The following is a 27,685-nucleotide window of genomic DNA, read 5'->3' on the forward strand; positions in this document are numbered from 1 at the left end:
CTTTTTTTTCCCCATTTCTATATAGTTTTGCTTTTTCTTTTGTGTGTACAGATACATAAGTCACATCCCTGGTTTAAATTCTCATTACTGCAGCCTTCTGCATTAATAATTATTAAATCTAAGGAAATCCTACATTATTTTAATGTAGCAGGTGAATTTGGGAGAGCAGCTAATCCACTTTGTTAGTGCTTGAGAAGTGTATTGCTCCAGGATTGTGTTGCAAAGGACATTGTCCAGAATGCCCATTTTTGTTTACTCTTTATCTTCCAGCATTTGCATTATGAAGGAAGCTTCCCAAACACAAACCATGTAATAAAGTACACAGTCTTTTCTCTTCAAGACATTCAACTTAACTGAGGCTGGAATAAGTAGAAAGATGTCCTAAGGTTATGTGCTGAACAATTGAAAATATAACGTCATGTTTTTGAAGATTTGCTGATTGAACTGCATCCACTGAGTGGATATATATGTATTTCACTGTCCTTTCTGTCTGTACAGAATTAGACTCTGTTTTGCAGTGTCTTTGAACTATGTGAACATACTCATTTTAGTTCAATGCTTTTTCATCCCTAACTGCACCAGCATCCTAAGTTATACAATGGCAAAATGTAAAATTGATTGTCAAGATACCAGAAGAATAGTCTTCTGACATGGCTTGAAACACTTCATGTAGTAAACAATTAAACACCCGAAGTGACAAAAATTACTCCTTAAACTATACTGTCTGTAAAATGAACATTACATGAAATCCCCTGGAGTAGCACTACCCAGTCTGGAGTTTGGCTTCTTTTAATCAAAGCAGATTAGAAAGGGAATTATAAAATAAGATGTGAGATTAATTGAATGAAATTATAATAATATTGGAGAGTGAGATTATAATATTTGAGAGTGTGTGTGTATGTGCATATGTATGTATGTTTGTGTACACAGATAAAAAACTTCCTATATTTTCTTAAAGACATGTAAGACTGATTCAGCTTTTAACAAAAATTAACCACTGAGTGAAAATTGTGTGATTCTTTGATTTATTAACTTACTGCCTTGGAGGTGGCAGTGAGTTTTTGATGTGCTGGGAAGTTAGCCACAGCCACATTGTCACAAAGTATAATTTCATGGGCTGACTAGCACTGCGGTGTCTGTGTACCTAGAACAAGAAGTAAAATAGTGAAGTCTGAAGAAGGAAGAGACAAGCAGTGCACTCAAAATTGTGAATGTTTCTATTCATTTTCTTAGTTTCTCCTTCAAAGAAGAGACAAAGAGAGAAATATTAGGTAGACATCAACAATATTTGGATGAAATTAATCTTTGTTGATGTTGGCATAATATATCTTTTATCTAAAATAAAAATGCATGTTAAGGAGCTCTGTATGGCAGCCTTTTATCTCATAGAAGTGATTTTGGTATAATCATTTGCAATACTTCATTCATGCTTCTTAAAGTGTCAGCATTCAACTGGATTTGTTAGGCTAGCAGCTCAGACTCTGGTGTCTTGTTTTGATGTGCAGGGCATATAGATGAATATCTGTGATGTAATGTGAGGATCATGTATTTGTAATTCCTTATAAGAAGTGTGAGATTCTTTTTGCTTGCTTTTGTATCTGTTACATGTATATTCCACTTCCTTTTCAGCTGTTATTTCCTACTATGGGGAAAGGAGCAATAGTTTGTAATATGTGGGATCATAATATCCATAGGCAATATGGACTTGATGGATGGTGCTCTGAGTCAAAGTGATTTAACAGTGATAACTAACTTCAAAATTGTTAGATATCTGTCAAGCATGTAATTTTCTTTTTATTTTGCTGCTCATCAGGAAGAAAAATTTAAATTGCCCTCCTCCCTTATTCCTGTACAGAAAATAAACCTTGCCTAGGTTTATTTATTTGTAGGTTTTTTTACTAATAAATCTGTTGAGAACCTCAGTTTGCCTTCTGCTGGGCCTGGTTTCAGGCCACGAGGCAAAATGTTTCACATACTTGATGTAATTGTGCTCTCTTACTAAGACCCTTGCTGTAAAGCAGCTAAAATAGCTGGACCCTGCCAAGGCAGGGACATAATTTCTTGTAAATACAATTTGCAGGTACTGTTGCAAAAACACCTGACTGTCATGTTAAGGTAAGGGGTAATGGAAGTAAAACCAGATCACTTGATGTATGGTACTTCAAAAATGGAAAATAAAATTGTGTGGAGGAAGGTGAAATCAGTGACTGGGGAAACAAAAATCAATGACTGAAATGAAGGACTGTTCCAATTCTTGTCACATTTACATATTTATGCTCTCATCATATGTTGATTCATTTCCTAGGGTAAATTTTTCTAGCCAAGTTTTGTGATTCGAAACTCGAATAAATTCATTTCTTTAGCTGCTTTTCATTCTGTGCCATGATACAGCATCATGAAATAGCTCCTCACCAGTTCAGGCCATTCATCCTCGCTGAAAAACTAACTGCTGCAGACTGCTGGATTCCCTCTTTGGATACCAGCTAGCCTGGCTGACAGTACTCTGGTATACTGCAATTTCTCTGTCTTTTGTGGGTATTTAAATAAAAAAAGGAGTGGATAACAGGATCTGCTCTGTAATTTTGCTAAACTCACAGGAGAAAACTAGCTATGAAACCTACCCAGAAAACATTTGATTAACTCAGTGGGGAGGTAGGCAGAATAGTGATGATGTAGCCCCCTCCTCCATTACAGAAGGTGTTGAATTAGTTCTTAAGTTACCTTTTTAATTTGACTAATTGTTTTAGTTACTATTACACTGATTTTCATTAAATTTGAACATCACATTTGGAATATGTGTAACTCGGTATGTTTGAGGCCTAAGCTCAAAAATGCAAAACTGTAGCTAATCATCATCTACAAAGTAAAATTTTTTTGTTACAAAAGATGGGATACACTTTTTTGGATGGATGGTATGCCTGTTTGTTATCTCATCTTGGAATGGAATTACACATTCATAACTTTTTTTATTAAATACATTTTATTTTAAAGAACTAGCATAAGATTTTAAAAATATTTATTAAGGAAAAAGATAGCTTTAAGTTTTCATTAAAATGTGACATTTTAGTTTTTAAAGTGGCTGAATGTGGCTTTAGTAGGCCTGTATCTTACTGTGAAGTTTTTGCTGATACTTTTACTTTGGAGAAAGCCTTCTCATATTCAGCCATTTACTGGCAGTCCTTGTCAACTATGGAAGTCCCAGGTGACTGGAAGTTGGCAGATGTGACACCTCTCTCTAAGAGCAGTCAGAGCAAATTTGAGATTGTAGGATTCTATTACTTCAATCCAGTAAGTAGTCATCTATTTTAGTGTGGCTCAACAGGCTTCTAGTTTGCTCAACTCATGGGGGAAAACAATAGCTAGGGAATTAAGAGGCCTTGAAGCTGAACAAATACCTTACAATATAGTCTTTGGTAGAGACATATCATTAGATATGTCTTTTACACATATCTTGAAAGTCTAACAAATTTTTTTCCTCAGTAGGGGACAGTAAAAGCTCCTCATATTCCGTTCTGCTTCTCTGTCCTTTTTTTTTCCTATTATCCTTTACTTGTTGGGTAGTTTTAACAATTTAAATTTTAGAGGTTGGATTAATTGTATTTGACTTGTGGAAATGAACTTAGAAGATATCAGTTTCCTTTGAGTTGTGTGATGTTTGTTAGCATGATAGGTTACAGGGACTCAGACCTCTCATCTATGGAAGGTAGACTGTACCACATATTTAATAGTTCAAGTTTTGTCAACCTGCTGCAGCCAGTTGCCATTTTGTTAGCTCCAAACCAGCCCAAGTTTTGTGTTGTCTTTACCAGATGGTTGTTCAGGATCTTTTTTCATCATAAGTGACATCTGGACATTACATTGTTGTGATGTTTATGAGCTACAGACATGATTGGAAAGAATTGGGTGGATGAGTTTGTGTGGGATATTGTGTGGGTGGTGGGAACAAGATATTCCATTGGAAGGGACATCTGAAATGTAGGCTGAAGATGCAGAGAATCCTTACCTCATTTGTTCTTGTGTTCACTGAGTTGCTTGTACTGTTGTTTTTCTGTGTTCTTATGGTTGCTGTGCTTGAGATGTCAGTACAGGGATCTAGATTTCAGAGCAGGAGCAAGTCATCATCTAAAAAAATCCTAAATTGTACCTTGAGGTAGCTTCTGTAAAAGACACAGTTATTGGTTACTGTTGAGCAATTTCCAGCCTTTTAATTATAAAACAGTTCTGAAATGTAGTCTGTCCATCATATTCTGAATGATGCCTAGATCTGAAAAAAGTTCTCTGGAGTTCCCCAAGAGCTCCAAGAACTCCAAGAACCTTCCTCACGGATTTCAGGACAACCAGAATGTTCTGGTGTGCATTAAGCATTTTCCTGAGAGAAAAGAACTACCACTTCAGTTCTGGTATGTGAAAACTATACTGTTAAAATTCTTGTGGCTTTACAAACTATTTTGGTAAGCTGTGTAAAAATGTCTTCTTTCTCCAATATTTTTGCATTTCAGTGTGTGCATTGTGGTGAGGTTTTTTCTGTCCTTCCTGTTCTGACACTATATAACTTCATCCATATGTTTATACACTGTGATTTATGTCAAAATTGGGGTTTACAGCTTCCTGCATTTTCATATTTTGCACTGCTCACCATAATTCAGCTACAGGAAAGTCAATGAAAGGCTGCCTGGAGTTGTCTTGTTCCTAAGGTGTTTTTGCCTTTAAAGATATTTTTTTTTTTGGTAGGTGCAGTGTGAAACCATTGTAAGCATTCTGCATAATGTATTTGTTGCATAAAGCCACTACAATAAGAGCAATGCTCTGTGAAGTGTTTTTGCTCCCAGACTCTGGTAGCTGCAGGTATTCCCTGGAGCAGGTATCCAGGTTACCAGCCTTCCCGAGCTCTGGCAGCACAGGTGGGAGGCAGCAGCATCTGTCCTCTGATGAGCAAAATAGTCCCTTTGCTGCAGTGACAATAAATCTGCAAGCAAACTTTTAACAAATCTTTCTTGACCTTTTAACAAGAATGAATATGTTTAATCTCAGATTTAGTGACAAGGTTACATGATATAAACCCCCCCTGTCAAATTTGTGGTTTATGTTAGACGTTTAGAGTCAACAAAACTAATGAGAGAGGGAGTCAATGCAACTCTCTCTGGGTTCTCATTATAGAGTTGTGAAGATTTGTTTCTTGGAAGCATTTTTAAAAATAATTTTCAGTGACAGATTGCAAACTTAGTTTCCTTCCTCTGATTTTTTATATGTGTTTTAGCTCCCATACCAGTCCATCAATACACAGCTAAAACTGATGTTTTCAGAGGTTGCCTTGTAGTATGTCTAGTTTATTGGAAAAAATTACTACTCATTACTACTACCTCATTACTACTCAGAATGCAGAAACAGTGTGAATCAGAGATGAATACTTCAGCTCTTACGGTCTTAAGAGCAGACTTAGGCTACTTTGCACAAAAACTTTAGAGGCAGATGAAGTGTGCACTTACTTCATTGTATTCTAGGGAATCCAGTATATTCAGGTATGCTTTGAAAATGGAAGAAACGACATTGGAGTAAATTAGTGCCCAGGGGGTGGTGGTGGTATCATTGTTATGAGGTGTCTTTGATTAGGAAATAAAAAACTGTGGTTGTTCATTCAACCTTTCCTGAATCTGATCGTAAAAGGTGCATATAGGTAGGCAAAGATAATTTGAAATTTTATTTTCCTGAGAAATAGAATTTTGAATTAAAATTTCGAACAAATTTAAATTTTGATACTGTAAGCTGATGATCAGCAGTCAGCCCAGTGTATGTAGTAAGCTGCTTCTCTGGATTGCAATGCTAATGGAGAACATTCTCTTTCTCAAAATTAATGATTGTTATACATTTCCTTATATTTGCTGTCTACCCCTACAGCAGATTTTCTTCATATTCCAGTTCAAGAGAGAGGTTTTTGTTAGTACTGGAAGTCTGTTACTTCAACACATCCATAGTGTATGTGTGTCTCAACATGAGTCAACAAGATTCTATGGATACTCAAAATATTTTGAAACCATATGAACAGAATGTGTATTTTCCTCTGACTAGTAAAAATCAGTCATAAAGTCTTCATAGACTTATAATATGTAGAATCCAACCAGCTTGGCAAATAAATTGTTTGTTAAAACAAGTTCTGGCTATGTCTCCAAGCTGCATTTAGACAAAATAGCATTTTGTTCATGCCAGGTACTGGACTGTCAGCTGGAGACTCAGGTTTTCTATTCAAGCAGGTTGGAGCAGATTTTTGGCATGACCAATGACCTTCCTAGGGAAGAATGTTAGTAGAAAATTTGTTCTTTGTACACATTTTATGGGATGAGGAGAGAGGTGATTTTATGTTGCCTGTTAGGTAGTGTATGATGTCCCAAAGGAAGAAAAAAATTCATTGCTTTTTTTGAAGAATTAGTTGTTCAGTGGAAGAGAAATAATCTGAGGTTTAGTCCTTGTTTAATGGATTTATTCTTATTTTAGGTTCCTCAGATACTGATTATGAGGCTAAATATAAAAGTGTTGTCTTTTTAGGAAGGGAACTTGATCTGGGGATCTGTGCTAGGATTTACGAGTGCTTTTTTTCAGTAATGTTTGCCTGAATCCAGATTAGTTGTATTAATAATTAGGAATTGTTTCCATCTTAATAGTGATGTGAAAAGTTTACTCCATGGCTAATTTGCCAGTTGTTAGTTATGCTTCTAAATTGCACAGAAGTATCTTGATTTGTCTTACTGGTTAGTGTTGTGGTGGTTTAGCACCAGATAGAAATTAAACTGCAAATAAGCCTCTCCCCTTTCCCCCTTCCCCTTCTAGTGAGAGAGGAACAGAGTCCAAGATGTGGGTTGAGATAGCAATTTACTGAAAGCAAATAGCAATGGAATAAGAAATGCACAGTAAAAGCAGCAATATTAGCAACAAAGGTATTAAAAAAAAAAAAAAAAAGGTGCTTTACATACAAAAAGTGTTCACCACCTCAGCTTAGTTGTGGTTTGCCCAGACAAAGACAAGATGGTGAGAGCTCCCTCAGTCAGTGCTTCCCATCCCTAGCTCTGAGACAATGGGGAGCAGTGATGGACAACCCCCTGAAAGCCAGGTCACATTATGCCATGCCACCTGTTTCTGGACAGTTCTGCTGGGACTCTGTTCCATGTGGCACTATGGCTTTTGACCAGTCCCTGCCTCTGCCTCTGGGGCTTGGTTTGGGCTGAGCTCCTGTTGTCCTGGTTTTGCTGCCACTTCATTCCCCAGGGCCACTTCCTGCACTGGCGCCTGCTGAGGTTTGGCTCTGTGCCAGCTTCACCTTTTGCCAGGCTCCACTGGGCTCAGCTGCTTTCATCACCCTGAGCCACACTCTCCTGAGGGATGGGATGGGAAGGGCAGGGTCCTCATGGCTGGTCCTGGCTACCTCTCCCAGAGAGAGAGTGGAGGCAGTGTTGCACCCGTGGTGTGTGCTCACCCTTGGCTTCCCCTGAAGCCTCACCTCGTTGTGACCTGTGTGTTATAGAACAGCAGCCTGGGCAACCCGTGTGGTTGTGAGCTCCAACCCCTCTCTGAAACCAGGGCAGGTGTCTTCTGTGTCTCCTCGGATGGGTGTCTGAGTCAGTTGTGTGCTTTAAACCCATGCAGCAATTAATTTGTTGTGCTGAACTCATCTTTGTTCCTACTTTATCTGTATGCATTTGTCTTTTATGCGTCTGCTTCCATATGTAATTTTTGGTTGGTTATTTTTGTATTCTGGTGCTTCTTCATTATTCTTGTTCATGTCTTCCTTCTTTCTCACTGACCTATTTTTTGGCATCTATTGTATTCATCAGTGATTTTCATCTAGCATTATATGACAGGTTCTTCTGTAGGAGTTTATAGGAGACATGCTGGGAAAAGATTTCATTTGTTCTCTTTGCAACTGTGCTTGTGTCTGAAATTGTGTTTAGATGTGATAGGAATGCAAAGAAAGACTCTGGTGCCTCTAAATGTTGCCTGTGCCCAAACCTGCCACATTATTATCAGCTTAAATTTCTGCAAATCAGAAGAAGACAAGAATGCATTGTATTTCAGAGTCTTTTACTGGGCAGTAATTATGAATATTAGATATCAAGTGTACTTAATGTACTTGAGTTAATGTCATTGTAACAAAGTTGCACAAAATCATCAGCACCAGAGGTTAATTTTACCTTTTGGCTCCACGTAGGAAGCAGCCATATATAAACAACCAATAAAGTAGAAAAGAAACCGTTTTCTAACCCTAAGTTTTCAATGGATTATCAAGTTAATGGCTGCATTTTTATTCTGGTTTTGTAGAGGACCGTACTCAAGTCAGTGAATATAATTTTAAATTAAATGATTCCTTTTAATTTTATTACTATTTTAAAAGTCTGATTACTTGTGGCCCTATTTTGCTTTCATCATCCCTGTTTGGTTTCAACACACATTCTAATCAAACTAAAGTAATGTCCTGAGGATGAATTATGCTGATGAATATTCAGAAAAATATAAGGGAATACTGGACTTTTTTCTAAATGTCTTAATATGATGTAAATAGGTAAAACCCCCTTGATTGTGTTTTCTGTTAAAAATGCTATTACAGAATTGTTTGGTGGTGTTAAACTACCTGAAAGTAGTAGAAAGAATGAAAGAATATTATGTGACATCAACATTAAAGGATGTGACATATATATATATATATATATATATATATATATATACACACACTGTGTTTGGTCTAAAATTCTGTAAGGTTTTGTATCTTATGCTGTTGGTACAAAATACTGGAACTTCTGTCAGTCCCCATAATAGTTAAGCAGTAAAACTCCAGCTCATGAATGTGTCACCCTTCCACTGCTACTGAGAGTCATGTTGATTTGTACAGAAGTAAATGTTGTTTTGGGAAAGTTCTTGGAAGAACTTGGAGGTTCTTTTTCAACAAAAAATTGTTTGAATTAATTTTGTGAAGTTTGTTAAAATGTTGGGGGATTTTATATTTTTTTCAAAGTGTGCAGTTCGTGCAGCTACGGAAGGCAGAATCCTTGTTCTGGAAGGCTTGGAGAAGGCTGAGCGGAACGTCCTGCCAGTGTTGAACAACTTGCTGGAGAACAGGGAAATGCAGCTTGAAGATGGTCGTTTTCTCATGTCTGCAGATCGTTATGACAAACTTTTGCAGGTATGGAAATGCTATTTGAATTTTCTTTTTTTTTTTTCCTCCTCTTCTTGGTAGTGCTAGAATTTTGTTGTGAAGGAGGGAGTACTTAGGAGTCAAATGGGGGAAATTTCACCAAGGTTTCAATGGGTTTTTTTCTATGTTGTCTACGTATGAAAAAGAGTAGTCCATGTTAGCCTTGTATGAAGCCTGTATGTTTCTAGAATGGGAAAGCCACAATGTGAGAGTAACTAAAATGTCCTTGTGAAAAGATATTGAAGTTGAACTTGATGCCATGAAGTTCAGATAATGCTTCAGCATGGCAGTAGTCTTGTTGCTAAGCTTTTAAAATATTAGGATACCAAAAGAATGAGGTCAAGATGAGTATCTCTAGTCACTATATTGGTGCTGTTTTGCCTTTAATTTACAAAAGTATATGTAAACAGCAGTCTAAACTACAGAAAAAATGGTTAGAGGCTTTTCCTTTGATTGGAAATGGATTTCAGTGTCTGCTGTCATTAGTGCTTTAAGCCATTTTCATTTCTTTGGGCTTTGAGTCCCACTGCTTGGAGGGATACTCTTCAGGCTTTTTCTTTTATTTTTTGACAGTTTCAGTAGTACTTTGCACCTTAGTTCCATGTACTGTAGTTTCGAGCCACATACCTGTCAGTCTGATACCTGCTTCCTCACCTGCTTCCTCATGTTTCTATTCTGTCATACCTGTGGTTAGGTGTATGATTCAAACCCATGTGACACAGCAAAGAAATTTGCAATAAGCCTTCAGATACTGATGTCCATCATATTAGGTTGCCAGCTGTGCTGAAGTACCATCAAAAAAAATTTTGTAGTATTTAATTGGTAGATGCAATTACTGGAAGCATTATTATTATATTTCAAAAACAAGCTTTTAAAATGTAATTGTATTAAAAAAAATAAAATGAGAATTCAAACTAAGACGTTGTAAAACGCCTCTCTTCTTTTAAACACTTTTCGGATGATTAAATGTTTCAAAACTATAGCCTCAGGCACACTGATAATAGTATATGAATTAAATAAATCTCTTGCTACAATGCTAAATTTAATATTGTTGTTTTGTTGTTTGGGAACTATTGTATTATATAAACTAATGTTCAATTTTGCTTCTCCTGTGTGAATAATTACTGAGCATTGAGGTCTGAAGGAAATGTATTCATATATAGTTTCAGGGAGGACTTAACTGTGTGTGATATGGATAGAGAGCATTTTTTTATGTCAAGAATCCTTTACTTGACGTAATACAACATTTCATGTCCTAATGAGGGAGAATAATGGAGCTTCTAACATGGAGATTTTAGTTGCCTTTATACTTAAAAGAGAGGGAAATAAAGAAGAAAAAAACTTGTTCATTGTAGCACACTTTTAATGTTTTAGAATAAAATATATTTTATGGTCAGTTTATTTTCTTTTCTTTGTAAAAAGGTCTGAAAGTTATACCTTAGTCGTTTTTTCTGTGTTCATTTTGGAAAAACTTGTTTTTATCATCCACAGATTTGACCAGTTGAAGTCTCTCTAGTTATTGCATGAAAGACGAGAACATTTGAGAAATTGCCACATTTAGGCTGATGGACTGGGGCTTTTAATTGAGCTGGACCTTAGCCATCATAAGTTTTTAATGATGCAATGTGGGCTCTTTTTTTCCTGTTGCTTTTTTAAATTTATTTAGGAGCATACCAAATCAGAGTTAGATGCATGGAAGATTGTTCGGGTTAGTGAAGATTTTCGAGTGATAGCCTTGGGCCTGCCAGTACCTAAATATTCTGGTAACCCTTTGGATCCACCCCTCCGCTCTCGATTTCAAGCAAGAGATGTTTATCATCTGCCCTTTAAGGTGAGTGTGGTAGACTGGATCATTTGTATTGAGTAGAGATAATATTCTGATGTTATGCTCATCTCTGAAAAGAATTATTGAGTAACACATTTATCTTGAGGTGCATTTTTCATATTTTCGTATTGCATAGTAAATTCCTGACAAGTCTTAGAGCTGCCATGGAATGTTGCAGCAGAAAAGTAAATTCCATAGCACGGCCCATTAAAGAAAGAATTTGATCTTTTTTTTTATTCTTAAATAAAATTAATTCTGTGTCAAGGAGTAAGTAGAATACTCATGTCTAAATTAGAGGGAAAGATAGAGAATGCTTCATATCATGACCTGTGACTCACAATATGATGCCAAAATTAATTTACTCTGTGATTTTATGTTCTATTTCCAGGACCATCTTCAGCTGTTATATTCAATTGGAGCAAACATTTCCACAGAGAGGTAATTTTTCATAATTAAAAAAAAAGAAATTGAATGAAGAAACTATGTCCTTTCAGAATTCCATCCTATTTTTGTGCCTCTATAACTGCATAGAGACCAGAAGTTAAGAAATTTTTAATATGTGTGGGCATATGCTTGCACAGCTTTTTCTATGCAGCCTTCATATAATGAATCCTTAGTGCTTTAGAACTTCGGTCGCACCTTACTTGTGTGCGCTCAGAAGTAGTTTCAGCATCTTTTACTATATTTAACTTTTTATGCTCTAGTATTTTAAATACAGATAGCATGTATAAAACTCTGTAATTACTTTTTCATATGCAGAATTTCTCAGCTCCTGTCTTTTGCTACAACTCTCTGCTCTCAAGAATCTTCTACATTGGGACTTCCAGATTTTCCTTTAGACAGCTTATCGGCTGCAGTTCAGATTTTGGTATGTGCATACATGTGCTGTGAAATCGTATGGGTTTAAAATTGCTCAGAATTAGATTTGGTTTATTCATGTTGTTAGAAGAAGATTAACGTGAATATTAAAAAAAAAAAACAAACCCTGAAAACACTAGGAATAGTTTGAGGGAGAAAAGTCTCCAAACATATAGCATAATACTGAAGAACAAAGTATGGTATGACGTAAGATTTGTGTTGTTATTAAATATATGTATCTTAGAGCTCAATTTATTATTTTACCCACTCTGGTAAATCACCTTACCAAGCTTCAGGGCATGTACAATTTATCTGATGGCACTGAGGTGGCAAGTAGAGAGAAATAAAAACCACAACCTAAAAGTGCTTTGTATTTAATGTTACATATGTAAGTCAGATTGATTGCATTACGAAGATACCTGTTGCTCTCCACTGACACCCTAAAGTACCCAAAACAAATGTGGGCATAGGAAAGAGTTAAATTGTATGAGAGGAGGCCTACATTAGGTCTTTGGGCTGACTGGTGGATTTAGAAGAAACAGAAATGGAGAATTATGTGAAGATGCAAGCTGTACAGTCTCAAAGATGCAGTGCTTCCTGACAGCTAAGTCCAGAGAGAAATAGGGATTGTATATCCACAGAGTTCATAGGGACAGGTCAGGCAGCTCAGGACTAAAGTTGGGTCATTCTTTCTGCTTTCCTGGATAGTCCTTTGTCCCTTGGACTTTATAATTCCATGGTAAAAAGTCAAAGACAACATGGAAGGTGCCTCCTGATGAAAGTCAGGAACATGAGATCTGTATAGAGAGGGGTTTGTGCCCTTTCATGTGCAGGAACACAACCCAGGAGGGTAAAATGCCAGGAGAGTTTCTCAGACCCACTCTCCAAGGTGCAGGTGTCTGTAGAAGGAACTCTAGATAGTTCTCTGTTGTCTCATGTGCAGTCATTTTATCTATGGTACTGCTTAGCAGCACTTCACTTCCTACATATTTTATTGGATTATAAACATTAAAGCATATTAATTACTTGTGTTACTGTGGTGCACAATCCCCTCAGTTGTGCTGGATACTTACAGAGAGAATTTGTTTTCTGAATTAGGGGTCCTACATTAGATATTAAAAAGTGGTGTAAATTCAAGCTCAGTGAAATGAAGTAGTATTTGAAGGGCTTTGGGAAAAAAAAATGTTGGATTTTGAAATAAATTGCTAATTTTTATTCTTTGAGCTGCAAAGTGAAAAATTATTTTTAAATGAATGCCAGATAGCTTTCAGAGTAACAGAAAGAAAATGAGCCCTAAGCTATTATCTAAACTATGGAGTGAAGGAAGCATTTTATTTTACATTAGAGAATGTGAACTGTTACATTGTATGACAGTGTCTTTTTTAGGTACATGGAAACTGTTTCTTTTAGAATTAGTTTTAATCACTTGGATTTCTAAGCTGTGCTCAGTGATTTCGAGCTACATAATTTTTCCTTTGTATGTTGGGTCAGTGCCATACTCTGCTTCTAGTTTAGTTAGTCTGTTTAAAAGTGTGAAGAGAGTGCATTGTGATGAGTAGTTTCTTATCTTCTGTCATAGAGTCACACAGTCCCAAAACATAATTTCTTAGTTTGAGAACTCCTGCCTGACAAAAGGGATTTTTTTTTGTAAGGTCTTTTTCTGAAGAGGCTTATTTTATACATTCCATTGTAATTATTACTAATTTGAGATAATGTGGAAAAATTATATGGTATGTCTTTATATATAAATGGAGGACTTTTAAAATGCAATAAACGGCTCCCTAATCCTTAAAGCTGTACATTTACTATAGTGCAATAAATGATTTATTTTTACTGGGTTTTTTAATGTGGAACATTATAAATAGTGTTACTGCTTATAAATTGAATTATGCATTTCATAAAATATGCGTCTCCTGGTTTCATTTCCAAGGAACTCTTCTTTCAGTTGTGTGCTTATGTAAATCCAAGTGTATAACTGAAAATCAGTTAATTTTATTTGAATTGCTTTATTTGCTTTGAAGGCTTAAAAAGATAGTGCGTGTCAACTGACTGTTTTCCACTAGTGTTACACACAAATAGTCCTTAAAAATTTGCAATTCAGTTTCGAAGCAAACAATCTATATTTAATCAATTGAGAGAGAGTTTGAAATGCCTTTTTTCTACCAGGAAAGGCTTTATGCAGAGTGTCTTCAGTAGTCATAAATGCATTTCTCTTTCTTTACTGCTGCAGCAAAATAGTCAAATGTGTTTCTAGTTCAGGCAGCAATTGACAGAAGAGTTAGTACTTAAATCTAATAGGGAGATAGTAAAAAAAATAAAAGGTTCAATATAATAGAATCAAAATTAAGTACTATAAATTGCTCTGAATGTGTAGATTATTATTGAAATACAGATTTCTTGTCATGTGTTTTTTTTTCTAGTACTGTGAAACTCATTTACCTGTGGTGGGATTTGTCTGTCTTGGCCATATTTGTCTTTAGGTATCTGAGCCAGTCACTGTAGCTTCCATTTATGCACAGGAAAGAAAATAATTTTTAGAACATAGTTCTTCTAATCTACTTTGGACACTTAAATTATAATGAATTACACCTGAGGAGTGCCTGTTTGGACATCTAGTCAAGTACTGCTTGTAGTGGTCCTTTGTATATTTCCCTTACAGTCTTATTTTAAGTTCAAAGCTGTGCAGAATTTTGGGTTAATGGCTGGTGATAGAATGAGCCAATAATTTTTTCAATTTTTTAAAATTTGAATTAGGATTCCTTTCCTATGATGTCAGTCCAGCATGTTATTGACCGGCTTTACCCCTATCATCTTTTCCTTGGAAAGGAAGGCAGAACTGCAGTCAAAGACATGTTAAAAGTAAGTATTGAATATATATTTATATTATAATTCTAGGGAGTGGTGGATTATGGCTGTAGTTCTCCTGATTAATGGTATGTTCTGGTTTAGGGCAAATTTATGAGGAAACTTCAGAAGTGGTCTTTTCTAGAAAGCAAATTCAAGTGGCCTCTACCCCAACTGGTTCGGGAGGTAAACCTCCTTTGAGAAAAGTGGAAAAAAATGTTTATTTAACAAGCAAAGCACTCACAAACAGGGAAAAATAAATAACATTAAACAATGAACCTCTTGCTGTTCTGAAGAGATGGCAAATTCAGAGTCCTTGTATGGGCTGCAGCTCAGCTTGTTCAGTCTCTTGTCAGTCCCTCCTGCACTGGAAATCACTGCATCCTGGGGCCTGGTGGGCCACAGGTGGGAGCTCCTGGTGTTTTTCTGGGTTTTCAGCAGGGCTGAACAGTTCCGAGAAAAAAAACAAAAAACAAACACAGTCCGGAGAACATCTCTGCCTCAGCTAGCTAAAAAGTAACTAAAAGCAAAGGAAAGCCCTGTCCTGCTGTCTGTGCTGCAGACAACGTGCACTGAGTGAGGAATGGGAGGGAGTGAAAATGAAGCTTCTGTGCTCACAAACTGTGCACCACCGCTTCCTCCTCCCTTTGCTCTTGGGTCTGGTTGTAAAGGTGTAGAACTTATTTCTGGGCTAAACAGATGAATGGGGATACAATTCAGCACCTGGTACTTCAGGTCATGGTACTTCATTATTTCTGTATAAAAACAGGAATCTTAAGTAAATTAAATGGCTACATTATTGCTAATGCTTAAAACTTTTGTAACAGTATTTTTAAAAGCCCTCAAAACTAGTTAATTTTATTATGGTGAAAGGTGAAACCTCTACGATCTTTGGAATATTTAGACCTCAGTTAAAGACCACAGAAAAGTCCTCATTATAAGTGGTTAATAATTTGAAAATAGTTATTTGTATGGTTAAGGTAATGCATAAAAAATACCTCTGGCATTTGACGTTTAAGAGAAGATTCTAAAAAGACTGTAAATATCGCATGTACAAAGTACATTCACTGTTGCATGATTATAGATTGTGTTAGTCTCTGGTTTGGTCTGTGTTACTTTTTGTTGCTTCTTGTTGGTCAGATCTGTTTTGTCAGTTTGTCCATGTTTAATAGTAGCTTACAAAGCCTATAATTATGATGAGTTATTTTATTTATCTTTTAAAACTTAAGCACAGTGTCATCTTTCTTTAACTTTTAATATGTTGTAGCAGTTATATATGTTGCTGAAAATTAGCATTAAAGCATTTTAACCAGCTCGTTCAGTCCTGAAAATTAGATATTATTTCTACATTCATATTTAGAAATAACCAACTTTGTAGCTAGCAAATATTTGGTTTCCATAAAACCAAGCTTATGTGCGAGGGAAATGTTTGCCTGACATCCCTGCTGACACATTCTTCTCTCCCCTCCTTTTTGCATTGGAGTTCAGTCTTATATTCCCTATGTAACTGGGCTGCTCTCCTACTTGTCTTCCTCAGTTTTGGGATGGACAGTCCTTGCATTTGATTAGAAGGTTGTTCTGAATGACTTGCTAGCTTTTCTGAACCATCAAAGCTGACTCCTGTGGGGTCTGACCTACCACTTCTCCAAGAAAGCCAGTATGGCCTGAAGTCCAGGACCAGAAGTAATTTGTCACTTGTCTGTAACTGTTGCACAGGAATTTCCATCTGAATATGAGGAAGAACTGCTTTATTGTGCGGGTAACCCAGCACTGGACCTCTGAGAGGTTGTAGGGTCTGTGTCACTGGAGATTTTCAAGAAGCATAGGGTCACAATCCTGTGCCACGTGCTCTGGGATGACCCTGCTTGGGCAGGGAGGTTGGAGCAGATGACCCCCTGTGGTCCCATCCAGCCTGACGTTCCAGTGGTTCTGTGTCATGCTTTCCTTCCACCACAGTATGGGCTGGTTAAAGTTGCCTGTAAGATCAATCGTCTCTGTGTGTAAAGAGACTTGTATCTGTTAGCAGAGCAGTAGCAGTCACTTTTTAATATGTCAGTCACACATATTTTAATATGCCTTTATTTTAAATACTTTGTCATTTTGTTTATTCCTTCAGTTACAGATGGTGAATGTCTTTGTGTTCTACACCATCAGCTTAATTTTCTATTTCTTTTCTTTAACTTTGTGTTGTGCATGCTTTTGCTTCTTGTATAAGACAGATTGATTTGGCTCATAAAACTTTCTTTCTAAATAATAATCTGCTTTTAAGTACTTATTTAATGGAATTTTCTGTGATAATTTTCCTCTTTTTAAAGAAAAAGTCTTCCTCATCACTACCTTCACAAACTTACTATGTCAACAAATACACATAATCTTATTTGGAATTTAATTCTATTTGCGCATCACAAATCTTGTTAAGCACTGAAACTTAAGAAATACAGAAAATATCTGTTTATAATGATGTTATAACAATAGCAGCTCCAGAACTGTATACATTTTAATAAGAGATTATTTTTTGCATTCTATAAGAATGGAGAGGGAGAGGAGTCTTCCAGAAGCAAGACTCCTCTTTTTTATGGGTTTTGTAAGAGTGTCCAGGTAATAACTGCTACTGAATACTTCTTTTTGTGTAAAAGGAAATGCTAATCTTAACTGGGTGGTAACAAGAATTGAAAAAAAACCAAAAAATACTGGAAGTGTGTTGGCATTGATGGATTAATTTGTGTATTCAATCACTTCTTAAGCTCAGCTAACGTTTAAAGAAAAAAACCCCAAATTTCAGATAATGGAATGTACAGTTTAGGTGTCACGCTCAGACGCAGATATGGGGGATATAGGATAACAGTAATATAGGATAACATACCCTAATTTCAGGGTATTTTCCCTTCCAGTCAGCTGTTGGAGCTGAGAAGTGAGATAGACTGTGGTTATGCCAAACAGGTAGTTTTGGCAGCTGTTAACTGCTGTCCATGTTTCCTGAAGAGATCATATTCTTAAAGCACTGTCTTCCCAAATGTTATCTTCAGCTTGGAGATATTCTTTCCTTATGCACCTAGCTTACTGAGGCAACACCAAGATCTAGGCATTATTTGTAATTCATATGCTCAGAAATGAAATAATGTGACATAATGACTTATGCCTTCCCTGGGAGGGAAGGTATTGTCTTGGGACCGTTTGTGGATGAGAAGCTTCAGGCGAGCCAGCAATGTGAGCTTTGAGCCCAGAAAGCCAGCTGTACCCTGGGCTGCATCAAAAGCAGTTTGGCCAGGAGGCTGAGAGAGGGGATTCTGCCCCTCCATTCCCACCTGGAATAATGTTGAAGAAAAAAGGATGTGTATCAACCAATTTTTTAAATTTGATTCTAATGTAACTCCTTGTTTCAAACTAGTTAGCATAAAAAAAAAAGCATTTAAGGATTGTGCTCTAATCCAGCATCAGCAGTGGTCTTTAGAGGTGCTTAACATACAAAAGCATTTGTACAAGTGCTACAGTTTGCAACACTTATTAGTTCACTAGCTTGCAACAGTCAGGACAAAAGTACCAAAATAAACTTGCCAGTGATGTGGCTTTGTTTACCCTTATTTGAAGTTTCTGCACTTTGGCAACTGTATCAATTTGTTCTCTTATTCTTAAAGATGATCCTTAACTCAGAAGATCTGACGAAGGAAAATATGAGTTGGTTGGAATTTTGGTGTTCAAAATTATTCTGTACTTTCATGAAATATTGGCATAAGAAATTATTTTGACTGACAGATGAACATTTGAAATATAATTGTAAAAATTAAATTTTAAAGTATCTGTGGTTTTTCTCTGCAAGACTGAGACATGGAGAGATCACTGATTTCAAGGAAAACAGCTTCCAGTTAAACATTGTCAAACAATAAGCTTGAGCATGTTTCCCACAGCACTGCAGTTTTCTTTTCTGTATGCAGCTGAGAGGCTTTTATAAAGCTGATTGGCTTCATTTAGGCTAGGCATGGTGGGGAATAAGAGGCTCCACATTTTCTATACTTATTTCTTCATTGTGCCATAAACGTTCAGTATTTTACAGCAGATTTATTGGATGTTTTGGGTTTACTCTTTTAATTCTCACATGCCTTTTGTGCACCTTTTTTCACAGTATTGGAAACACCCACTGTTTGGTTTTATTACCTTCTAATCAGGAGAATCTTTCCATGAGATTTTAGAAAAATACAGACAGAAGAGATTTGTCTTAATAAATGAGCAAGTCACGTTTAGTCTATATCCTTTTTTAGCTTCACTCTAAAGCCCTAGAATTTTCCTACATTTTTTTCATGCTTTGATTAATTCTGTGTTTATTGTCTTGATCTTATATCAAATAAAAGTTTTTTTGTTGCCTTTACTCATTTTTATATCACTTGCACACCCATTTTAATCTTACCTGACCTCCTCAATGAAAACTTTTTCCCTACCTCACAGTACATAGGAGTGCTTGTAAGACTGGAATTCTATTTCATGTCTAGACAAGAAAGAATTCTTCAGAGTTATTTTCTAAGATATTTCTGTTGCAAATTTTGTTCTAAGAAAGGATTTGTTTCTCTCCTACTCCTTCCAACATACTTTATAATCTTTGGGGTTTTGCATTAATAGATGCTCTTAGTGCCTATACATACCATTGTAGTGGAATCTGTCAGACTTCATATATCAATCCATCCCATCTTGCACTTGCAGTTGCTATTTTGCTCCTTGTGAAGCAGTTCAGTCCCCTGGTTCTTTGGAAATTTCTCTTTCTTTCCCATGCAGATAATCTTCCAGCCTTTGCATGTCTCTTTTGGATAGCCTGGCTGCCTTGTGGGCTCGGCTGAGCGGTCATCTGCAGCTCTGGCTCATGTTAGCTTTCTGTTTCTTTGACCAGTTGGATTACTGGTGTATTCTTCCATCTTGAGATATTGCCAGTTGTTAGATGCTTCCAAGTCGTCAGAATTCCTCTTCCTTTTCCCCCTAACTTTTACAGTTTGCCTTTTCTTGCATATTCTTAGGCATGCAGAACGTGGCCTGCTGATTATGAGCTGCCAGACCACTTCCCTGGTTTTTAGTGACTGGTCTATTCCTTTTGCTTTCCTCTGAGTCAGTGAGGCTGCCTGCTTCTGGATTTCCAAGTATCTCTTAAACTTTCTGATACTGAATGTGCTTGGTAGTTGTTCTCTCAAACCACAAATATTTTTTTCCTTTGTAGCTATCAGCTCAAACATTTTGTAGAGGAAGTTGTTTCTGGCTCAGCAGAAGTGTTTAATGTGTTGTACATCCATTTTATGCCATTCTGATTCCATTTCTACCTATCATAATTCTAAATGAATAACTGATTTAAAGAGACCTGTCTTGGTCTGAAAGCCACAGGCAGTTTTGTTTGCTGCTCCTGTTCAGGTGTAAGTGTGGTATTTACTAGAGGTGTGAGATTGTTTAATTACTAGAGTATTCAGTTCAGCAACATCTATGTAATTACATGTTGTAAATTCAAGTTAATTAGATGAATTGTGTAAATTGTGTAGATTGTGTAAATTCAGTAACAATTTGCACATAGACATTCCTCTTTCACTGCCTTGACTTAATGTCTACAATGCTACAGAACCCTCAACAACAACACAGAAAAACAAAGAAAATCCCACCAAAATAAAAAAAACCCCAACCAGTCAAAAAAATACCTTAGAAATTTTAAACTCCTAAACCTTTGTGTGCAAGTTCTGTTGTTGCTGTCTCTAATTCCTTGTTACCCAGTATCCAGCCTCTGCTGGTGCAGGTAATCTAACTCAATCACAGTTGTTTTCTCTTGTTGGTAAGGGATTTAGTGTACAAGCAGTTGACAGTTTTATATAAAAGCACCCTTAACTCTATCCAAAATGCCATTAAATTAGTAAGAGTATTGCAATTTATTAATGAAGATAAGAATGAGAACATTTGGTACTTGCTTTCACAGAATCATAGTTGGAGTGTTTCTTAGAATCATACTTGGAGATAGTACTTAGCAGGAATTCCTGTCCTCTCTTTTTGTCTAAGAATTTAATGGTATCTGAAGTAGACTCAGCTGTTACAATAAGAATATAATTTGATGTAGCCCTTTACTAAAGCACATTTATCTTAAATACGTGTTTAAACATAGTATTTTTGTAAGCTTTTGCTCCAGAATAGAAATTTTTAAAGTGAAGAAGAAAAAAAGCTTTTGTAAAAATCTGTCTCAGTTTTGTTTTTGAACTTTAATAGGCAGTGCTATGAATCCTAGTAGTAATAATACTATATGCATTTTAAGAGTGATTTTACATTTATGAATTCTGTTTAAAAAACTCTGTTTTCTAAGAATGCTAATGAGCTGGACAGTACTTCTTTTGTTTACTCAACTTTCACTGTGTTGACTAAAATCGCTCTATGAATTCAGTATTTCCAGTTATTAGCTTTTTTTGTGCATAAAGTCTCCCCCAATATGACTCTCATTACTGAAGTTATTTAATGGTTTTCGTGCTTTCTATGTACAGCAAATATAAAGAATATAATGCTTGAAAGAGGATTAAGAAAACATATGTCCTGTTTTGTCCTTGATATACCCAGAACATGCAGAAGGCTTAATTTGTACAGGTTGTCCTCAATTTTCATTGTATGAGACAGCTATGAAACTAAGTAAATGCAATGTTTGCTGGTTATTTTATTGGTAGTCAGATGTTTAAATCTACAATTGGTTATAATGAGCTGCGGAGATAGGTGATTTATTATTACACATACTAAAGGCTGTGGTTCATTTCTTGTTTTATTTTAGACTGTCAGGCCAAGACTTGGCAAAGTCACGATGTGACATTTTCAATTTATATCTGTCACTACAGTCTGAATAAGTATACAAACTCTCTGCTTTGGTTTTAAATGTAAAATATATGGGCCATCTAGAATGTTAACACAGGTATCTACAGTAAAAGTTGAAGTAAATGGATTTAGGACTTTGCAAGCAATTAATCATGAATATGCTTCTGGCATTATTTTAGAAGAAACAGTTCTAAAACCCAGAAAGTTGTATTTAATAATTTATTTCCTCACCACTGAATTTTACAGCGCTTTGAGCTTCAAGATTCAGAAAAACACTTGTTTCCCAGGAAGATTACCAGAGTAGAAAGTGTACATGGAAACAAACCCTTTAAAGCTGATGTAACTGTCCAAATTGGTGAAAAAGAAGTGACATTCCAGGTATGAATTTATATATTCATCAAATATGTTTTTAAAAAACACTAACTTGTTTTCATCTCTTCAAGAATTTGACACACTTGGTAGTAAAAGTCATTTGCACAGAACTAATTTTTCTGTAGAATAACACATGGTATTTATTGGAGACACATTTAGATACTGGAATATTAGTTTATGGATGCACATGATTTTATTTCTAGATAAAGTCATAGTTTCCTCCATGTGAATCATTACATTTTGGATGAAAGAAAAAGCCATTAATTTTCTTTTTTTTTGGTTTATTGAATTAGAATAGCAGAGAGTACTTATGATGTTCTTAATGCTGGTTTCCCTTTTTCTTTTTGTAAAAACAATAGTCTGTCTTTGTTTACACTTCAAATAAAATCTAATGAGTGCTTGGTAATGTTCCGACACAGGATGTTTGGAAAATGGAACAAAGTAATCACATCAAATATGATTAGTTTGAGTTTCTTCCAATGAAGTTTATGACCTGCGAGGTGGTGAAATAAGTTCTTACTCAGGAAACAGATGCTGATCTGAGAATTTGAAGTTAATGTTGAATTTGGAGAGTCTAGAGAGTCTGTAAAGAAGGTGAATTAGTGGGAGTCAGAGAGATTATAACAACATTGGTGTGGAATACCACAAGCGAGTTTGTACCATGACAAAGTGAAAAGGAGAATCACAGCAAATGGGAATTTTTCAGGAAGAGTTGAGTCTGTAGGAACTTGATTCAATTATTTTCTGAAGTAAACATTTTTGGTTTAATTTTGCATATAGGCGATACATTCTGAAAGTACTTCTGCAGAATGCCTCTCTTATAATCTCTGAACAGGAGGGCGTAAGAAGTTTGTAGATGAAACAGTTTCCAGACTAGAGCAGGAAGTGGAAGTGTAGAGCAAGAGCCTTAATGTGAACAATTTAATCTCTCCAAAGTTTGGGTCAAAGTAGTTCCTCCAGATTTTCACAATACTAATTGCTCTATCCCTTCCACGTTTCTCTGATGAGCAGTAAGTATTAGTGACTTTTTATTATACGTCTCTTTCATGAACAGCCTTAAGTTCTTTGCGTACCCCAATGCTGTACTTGCATTGATTCACATTTTGTTAATTTTTTTCAGGAAGAGTGGGTGAAGGAGTTTATCTATCAGAAATTACGGGGTTTAGTTTTGTGACAGTGGCAGTTTCAAGTTTTATGGATGACCATTATCAGCGAAATATTACAGTAGTTTTGGACAAGCATAACCTGGTTCACACAAAGCTTAGAGTTATCACAGTATAGCTTATTTAGCATTTTGATATACTTTTTTTTTCTTATAGGTTCCAGCTGGAACTGGAATGTTCAAAAATCATTCTCGATCAGATACTTTCATAAGGACTTCCAGCCATAATCAACTGTTGGCAGAAATGATGCAGTCCCATATGGTTAAAGATATGTGTTTAATTGGAGGAAAAGTAAGAATTTAAATTTCTGTTCTCCCTTCTCTCCCATGATCTTTAGAATGTGATCTAATTAATATTTTTTAACTTTTTAGGGCTGTGGCAAAACAGTTATTGCCAAGGAGTTTGCTGATATACTGGGATACAGCATAGAACCTATCATGCTATACCAAGTAAGGAAACTATCTGCTGGATGATTATGCTTTAAATATGGTCTTAAATAGAGACTTCCTCACAACACTAAAGGTGTTGGGTGTTTTTGCAAGCCCCAAGCCCTGTCAACCTTAAGAGCAATGTCATAGCTAGTGGTCATTTGGTACTTGTTTGGAAAGAATTATCTGTCTTTGGTTGTCTTAACCTCATGGCATAAACTGAAAAACTACAAGATTTAAAAGTAGAATTAATTAATCTCCTTGCTTTTCACACAGAGATCACATGTGTAAGGTTGTCTCCGTAACCCTGAGGAATGAAAGTGCTTAAATAAAATATGAAGTCAAGGGTCTCGTATGATCTTATGAGTCAAAATACACCATATAGAACAGGATTTACAGTTCTAAGTAATAATTGGCAATGCTGCAGGAAAACATTAGCATCAGGTTTAATGCAACACACTGGTCTCTTTCTTCCATCCCTTTTCTGCTTTAATTTTTTCCCAGACAGCATGGAGACCTCCAAAGGAAGAAATAGCACTGGCATCTGATTTAAAAGTGTACTGGCATGTGGGGAGAAACACTGACAGAGATGGGTGGTGAGGCTGAAGTGTTGGAAAAGTGAGAGTGAAATAGAAAAGAGAACTACTGCTGATGATAAAAAAGACAGTCCATTTTATGTTCTCCTGCACTGCTGAGAACGTCTCCAGACAGGGTCCCACTGCTTTTCCTTTCCCCCCTGTGTGGCTTCAGCTGATAAGGGCGAAGACTTTGAAGCTCTGTCTGCATAACTGGAGTCAGATGGATGACTTCTGCCCTTTTCTTATACTTAAACGTGGCCAAGTGGGAGCAGATTTGGGTTGCAGGTCTACATATCCTCATCAGTGTTATGCCATGTTCATAACAATATACCAGGATTCCCAGCAGTGCCTACTATCTTTTGTCTAGTAGCCTTTTGTATTAGGTGTATAGTTTCTGAGCTAGAACTCTGTGTCCAGCTGCTCTGCGTACTTCTCTCTGTACTTGTCACTGTAAACACAGTTTTAAATCATCCCAGAAAAATAACTTACGCAACTTGACAAACCTGCTTAAGGGTGAGCACAGCTTAACTCTTGTATTGTTGCACATGATACAATATTTGGTATTCACCAGCAAAATTAGATAATTATTTGCTAAAAAACATGGCCACTGTTTCTCAACTTCCTACCTTTATTTAGTATGGCTTCTATGAATATGAGCGACGGCTTCATTTTTGGAGTCACGTGAACAGAGTTGACAGTGGAACCATTTAGTAAACATCTTTCTTTGAAAGGGATCTGTAATTCCTATAAAAATAAAATCTAGGAAAGGATTTGAGGTCTCACTGAAGGGAATTATTTGCTTTGGTTTCACCAGGGTTTAATCAAGCTCAGAGGGCAAAGGGGTTTTATAGAAAGGCTTTTGGTGATATCAAAACAGTATCAATAAAGCAAATAAATGACTGAAGGCTGCTTGTTCATTGTAAATTCCTGTGTAGCCAAGACTAGGTGAGATCCACACATGTATCTATACGTATAAATGTTTCCTAATGTACATATGTTACATACATTACATAAACTTAAAAGCTTTTACAAAAAGCAGTGTATAAAAATACATGAATGTAGCTGAGCTGTAAATAGAATTTCAGAATGCATTTGTTTTTCTAAAAATATATAACCTATCAGGGGCTTTTCTCAGCAAAGTAATAGGATAATTTAATTATGGAACAAATGTTGGATTTATACACTAATTCAGCAGTGAAGACTATGAAAGTTTGATAATGCTGTAAATTTAGCATATTTTTCTACTTTCATTCAAAAAAATGTCTTCTGGGTTTTTTTTTCAGAGAGACATCATACAGTCCTAAATCCATTTCGAAAATTAAGGAGGCTTTTCTTTCTTCTATAGTATTTATTTACCTTCTGATAATTTTTGCACAAAAATGAGTAGAGAGACATTTACCTTTGGTCTGAAGAAATAGAATCGTTTCTACTCAGGCTGACTGAAGAAATTAATTCTTGGAATTTTTTAAATATATGTGTATATATATATGTGTGTATATATATATATAGTCTTTACTTTTAGTATTTGCTTCATTGTTCTTTGCAGCTGGAGTTGATTGAAGGACCTGAGTAATGTGAAAAGGTGTATTTCTCTATATTGATTTCGCAGAAAAAACAACTCTAAAAGTTTTTGTGTTGTGAGGTGAGGATCAAATTTACCTAAAGCAAACCTTTTGGAACATGGATCATCTCTTATACTAACAGTTGGCTGAGAGAGCAGTTCCTGTCTCATTTGTGATATCTGACATCATTATATGGATTTCTCATGATATGTAGTTCCATGTAGGTAGATTGCTGAGAAAGGAAACTCATCCTGATTAGGAAAGGTTTGTTTTTAAGTTGCCTCTTAATGCAGTTAAGCAACAGCAAATGAGAAGCAGTAGCCAGCTAGTGCTTTGTGGACTGTAACTAGGGAACTTTCAGTCCAAATGCTTAAAATAAAATATTTTCTCCCCCCAGAATTTCAGAGGGGAAAAAAAGTAACAGTCGAAGTCATGTTATAACAGTTTGCCAGCAACTTGCTCCTTTTCTTCCCTAGCAAAAACAGTTTTCTAAGCACATCACTGGTGTTTGTGTACTGTGGTGTTTTTGTTTCTAGGACTTTTTTTTTTGCCTGACCTCATAATTTTTTCTTACCAAATCCTTCCAGTTTTTTATTTGAGAAACACTAACAAATGATTAATCCAAATATGCATAAAAAGCAGGAAACATAGATTCTTCACCTCATGATTGCCAAGAACATGATTAGTACTACAAGCCATGAAAAAAGGCTAGGTTGGAAGCTTGTGTTGGTATTGCTACTAGAGGGAATGCAGAAGAAGTTACCCTACTTAGTTTTTCTCCTAAACATATTTTTTCCTGTATACAAACTGCTCTAGAAAATAAACAATGAAATGTAAAACACTTAAGTTAAAATGACTGCTACAAATTAAAATAAGCTTTTTGTTTCACAAGGCAATATATTGTTGCCATTGCTTTGTCCAAAATAAGAGGAATAATTAATTCTTACACTTCAGTGACCTCCCCTCCAATGGGAGGCCTTTTTAGCATTAGAGTGTTATAAGATTAGTTTTAATATCATATATTTAGTGATTTGAATAAAACTTTTTAAAAATTGAGTTAGGGTAAATAAATAAAAACAATAAATCACTGAGCAGGTACTTAGCCGTAAAATAAGCTCCTTACAAAAACTGTGCAGGTGTTAGCAGTGGTATTCCTTTTTAATCATCCCTTAACTGAATCTCATTCAACCATTTAAATCACAATGTTATATTAATGTTATATTTCAGAAAATATTTTGCACAAAATGCTCTTCTGAGTTTATGTGCCGAAAATTAATGGATGGTTCTCATTGTTAGAATTAGAGATGGACATGCTGTACAGCATACCAGGCCCCCAGTCAATTCACACTATATGTTGTTTCATTTCTCTAGAGGTGAATTATCCAAAGGTGTGTTAGTTAAATATTCATTACAGCATTTACTAGCTGCTGAATGCACAGTTCTTAAGCAAGTCCTAAGCCCACATTTTTCTCTCTTTTATAAAAATGTTAATGTCTAATTTGTTAATTATATAGAAAAGAGTGTACGCAGCAGTAAAACAAAAGAAATACAACAATAAAAACATGGTATGGTTTTGTGGATTTGAATGTGACTTTGAATTAGATAAATGTGGAAGCACTGAAGGAACCAGACTTTGAACTGTTATTTTAGGGCTTTTAAGGAAATGTAGAAAAAGGAAATTATTCAGGCTGTATGATGTAATGTGTTCTATTTTTATTCTTTAAAGTTCAAAGGGTTTAGGGTTGTGAAAAAGACATATGCAAAAGCTACAATTACAATAGAAAATACGTTTTTATCTGATTCTGGGTTGTGCTCACAGCACAGCCTGAGCAATGAATTTAGTCTTCCAAGTCACAAAATTACTATTATGTCTTTGTTTCTCTCATGCTTACCTATTGTAGTGGAACATCTAAAATACGTGTGCTGGAGGATATGCTAGATTTTGTCTTTGGTTTTATTCCCTGAGTATTATTTTGTGCTAGGCTATTTACCTTTGATAAATTCTATGTTACAGGCTTCTTTCTTACCCTGTTCATTATTCTCTGATGCTTCCAGCAGTATTTTCCTCCT

General features: G+C 35.9%; 1 protein-coding gene across 3 annotated transcripts in view; it reads left to right on the forward strand.

Moving 5' to 3' along the window:
• The window catches only part of VWA8 (von Willebrand factor A domain containing 8), a 184,056-nt gene that overhangs the window by 29,149 nt on the left and 127,222 nt on the right, over positions 1–27,685 (forward strand). For all 3 annotated transcript variants that reach the window (XM_059493551.1, XM_059493553.1, XM_059493552.1), the window contains exons 5-12: positions 8,999–9,166; positions 10,845–11,009; positions 11,392–11,441; positions 11,763–11,871; positions 14,616–14,720; positions 21,759–21,890; positions 23,204–23,338; positions 23,419–23,496. In XM_059493551.1, the coding sequence (XP_059349534.1) occupies positions 8,999–9,166; positions 10,845–11,009; positions 11,392–11,441; positions 11,763–11,871; positions 14,616–14,720; positions 21,759–21,890; positions 23,204–23,338; positions 23,419–23,496 (942 nt within the window). The remainder of the gene's footprint in view (positions 1–8,998; positions 9,167–10,844; positions 11,010–11,391; positions 11,442–11,762; positions 11,872–14,615; positions 14,721–21,758; positions 21,891–23,203; positions 23,339–23,418; positions 23,497–27,685) is intronic.

The sequence above is a fragment of the Ammospiza nelsoni genome, chromosome 2, assembly GCF_027579445.1.
Source record: "Ammospiza nelsoni isolate bAmmNel1 chromosome 2, bAmmNel1.pri, whole genome shotgun sequence".
Lineage (NCBI taxonomy): Eukaryota > Metazoa > Chordata > Aves > Passeriformes > Passerellidae > Ammospiza > Ammospiza nelsoni.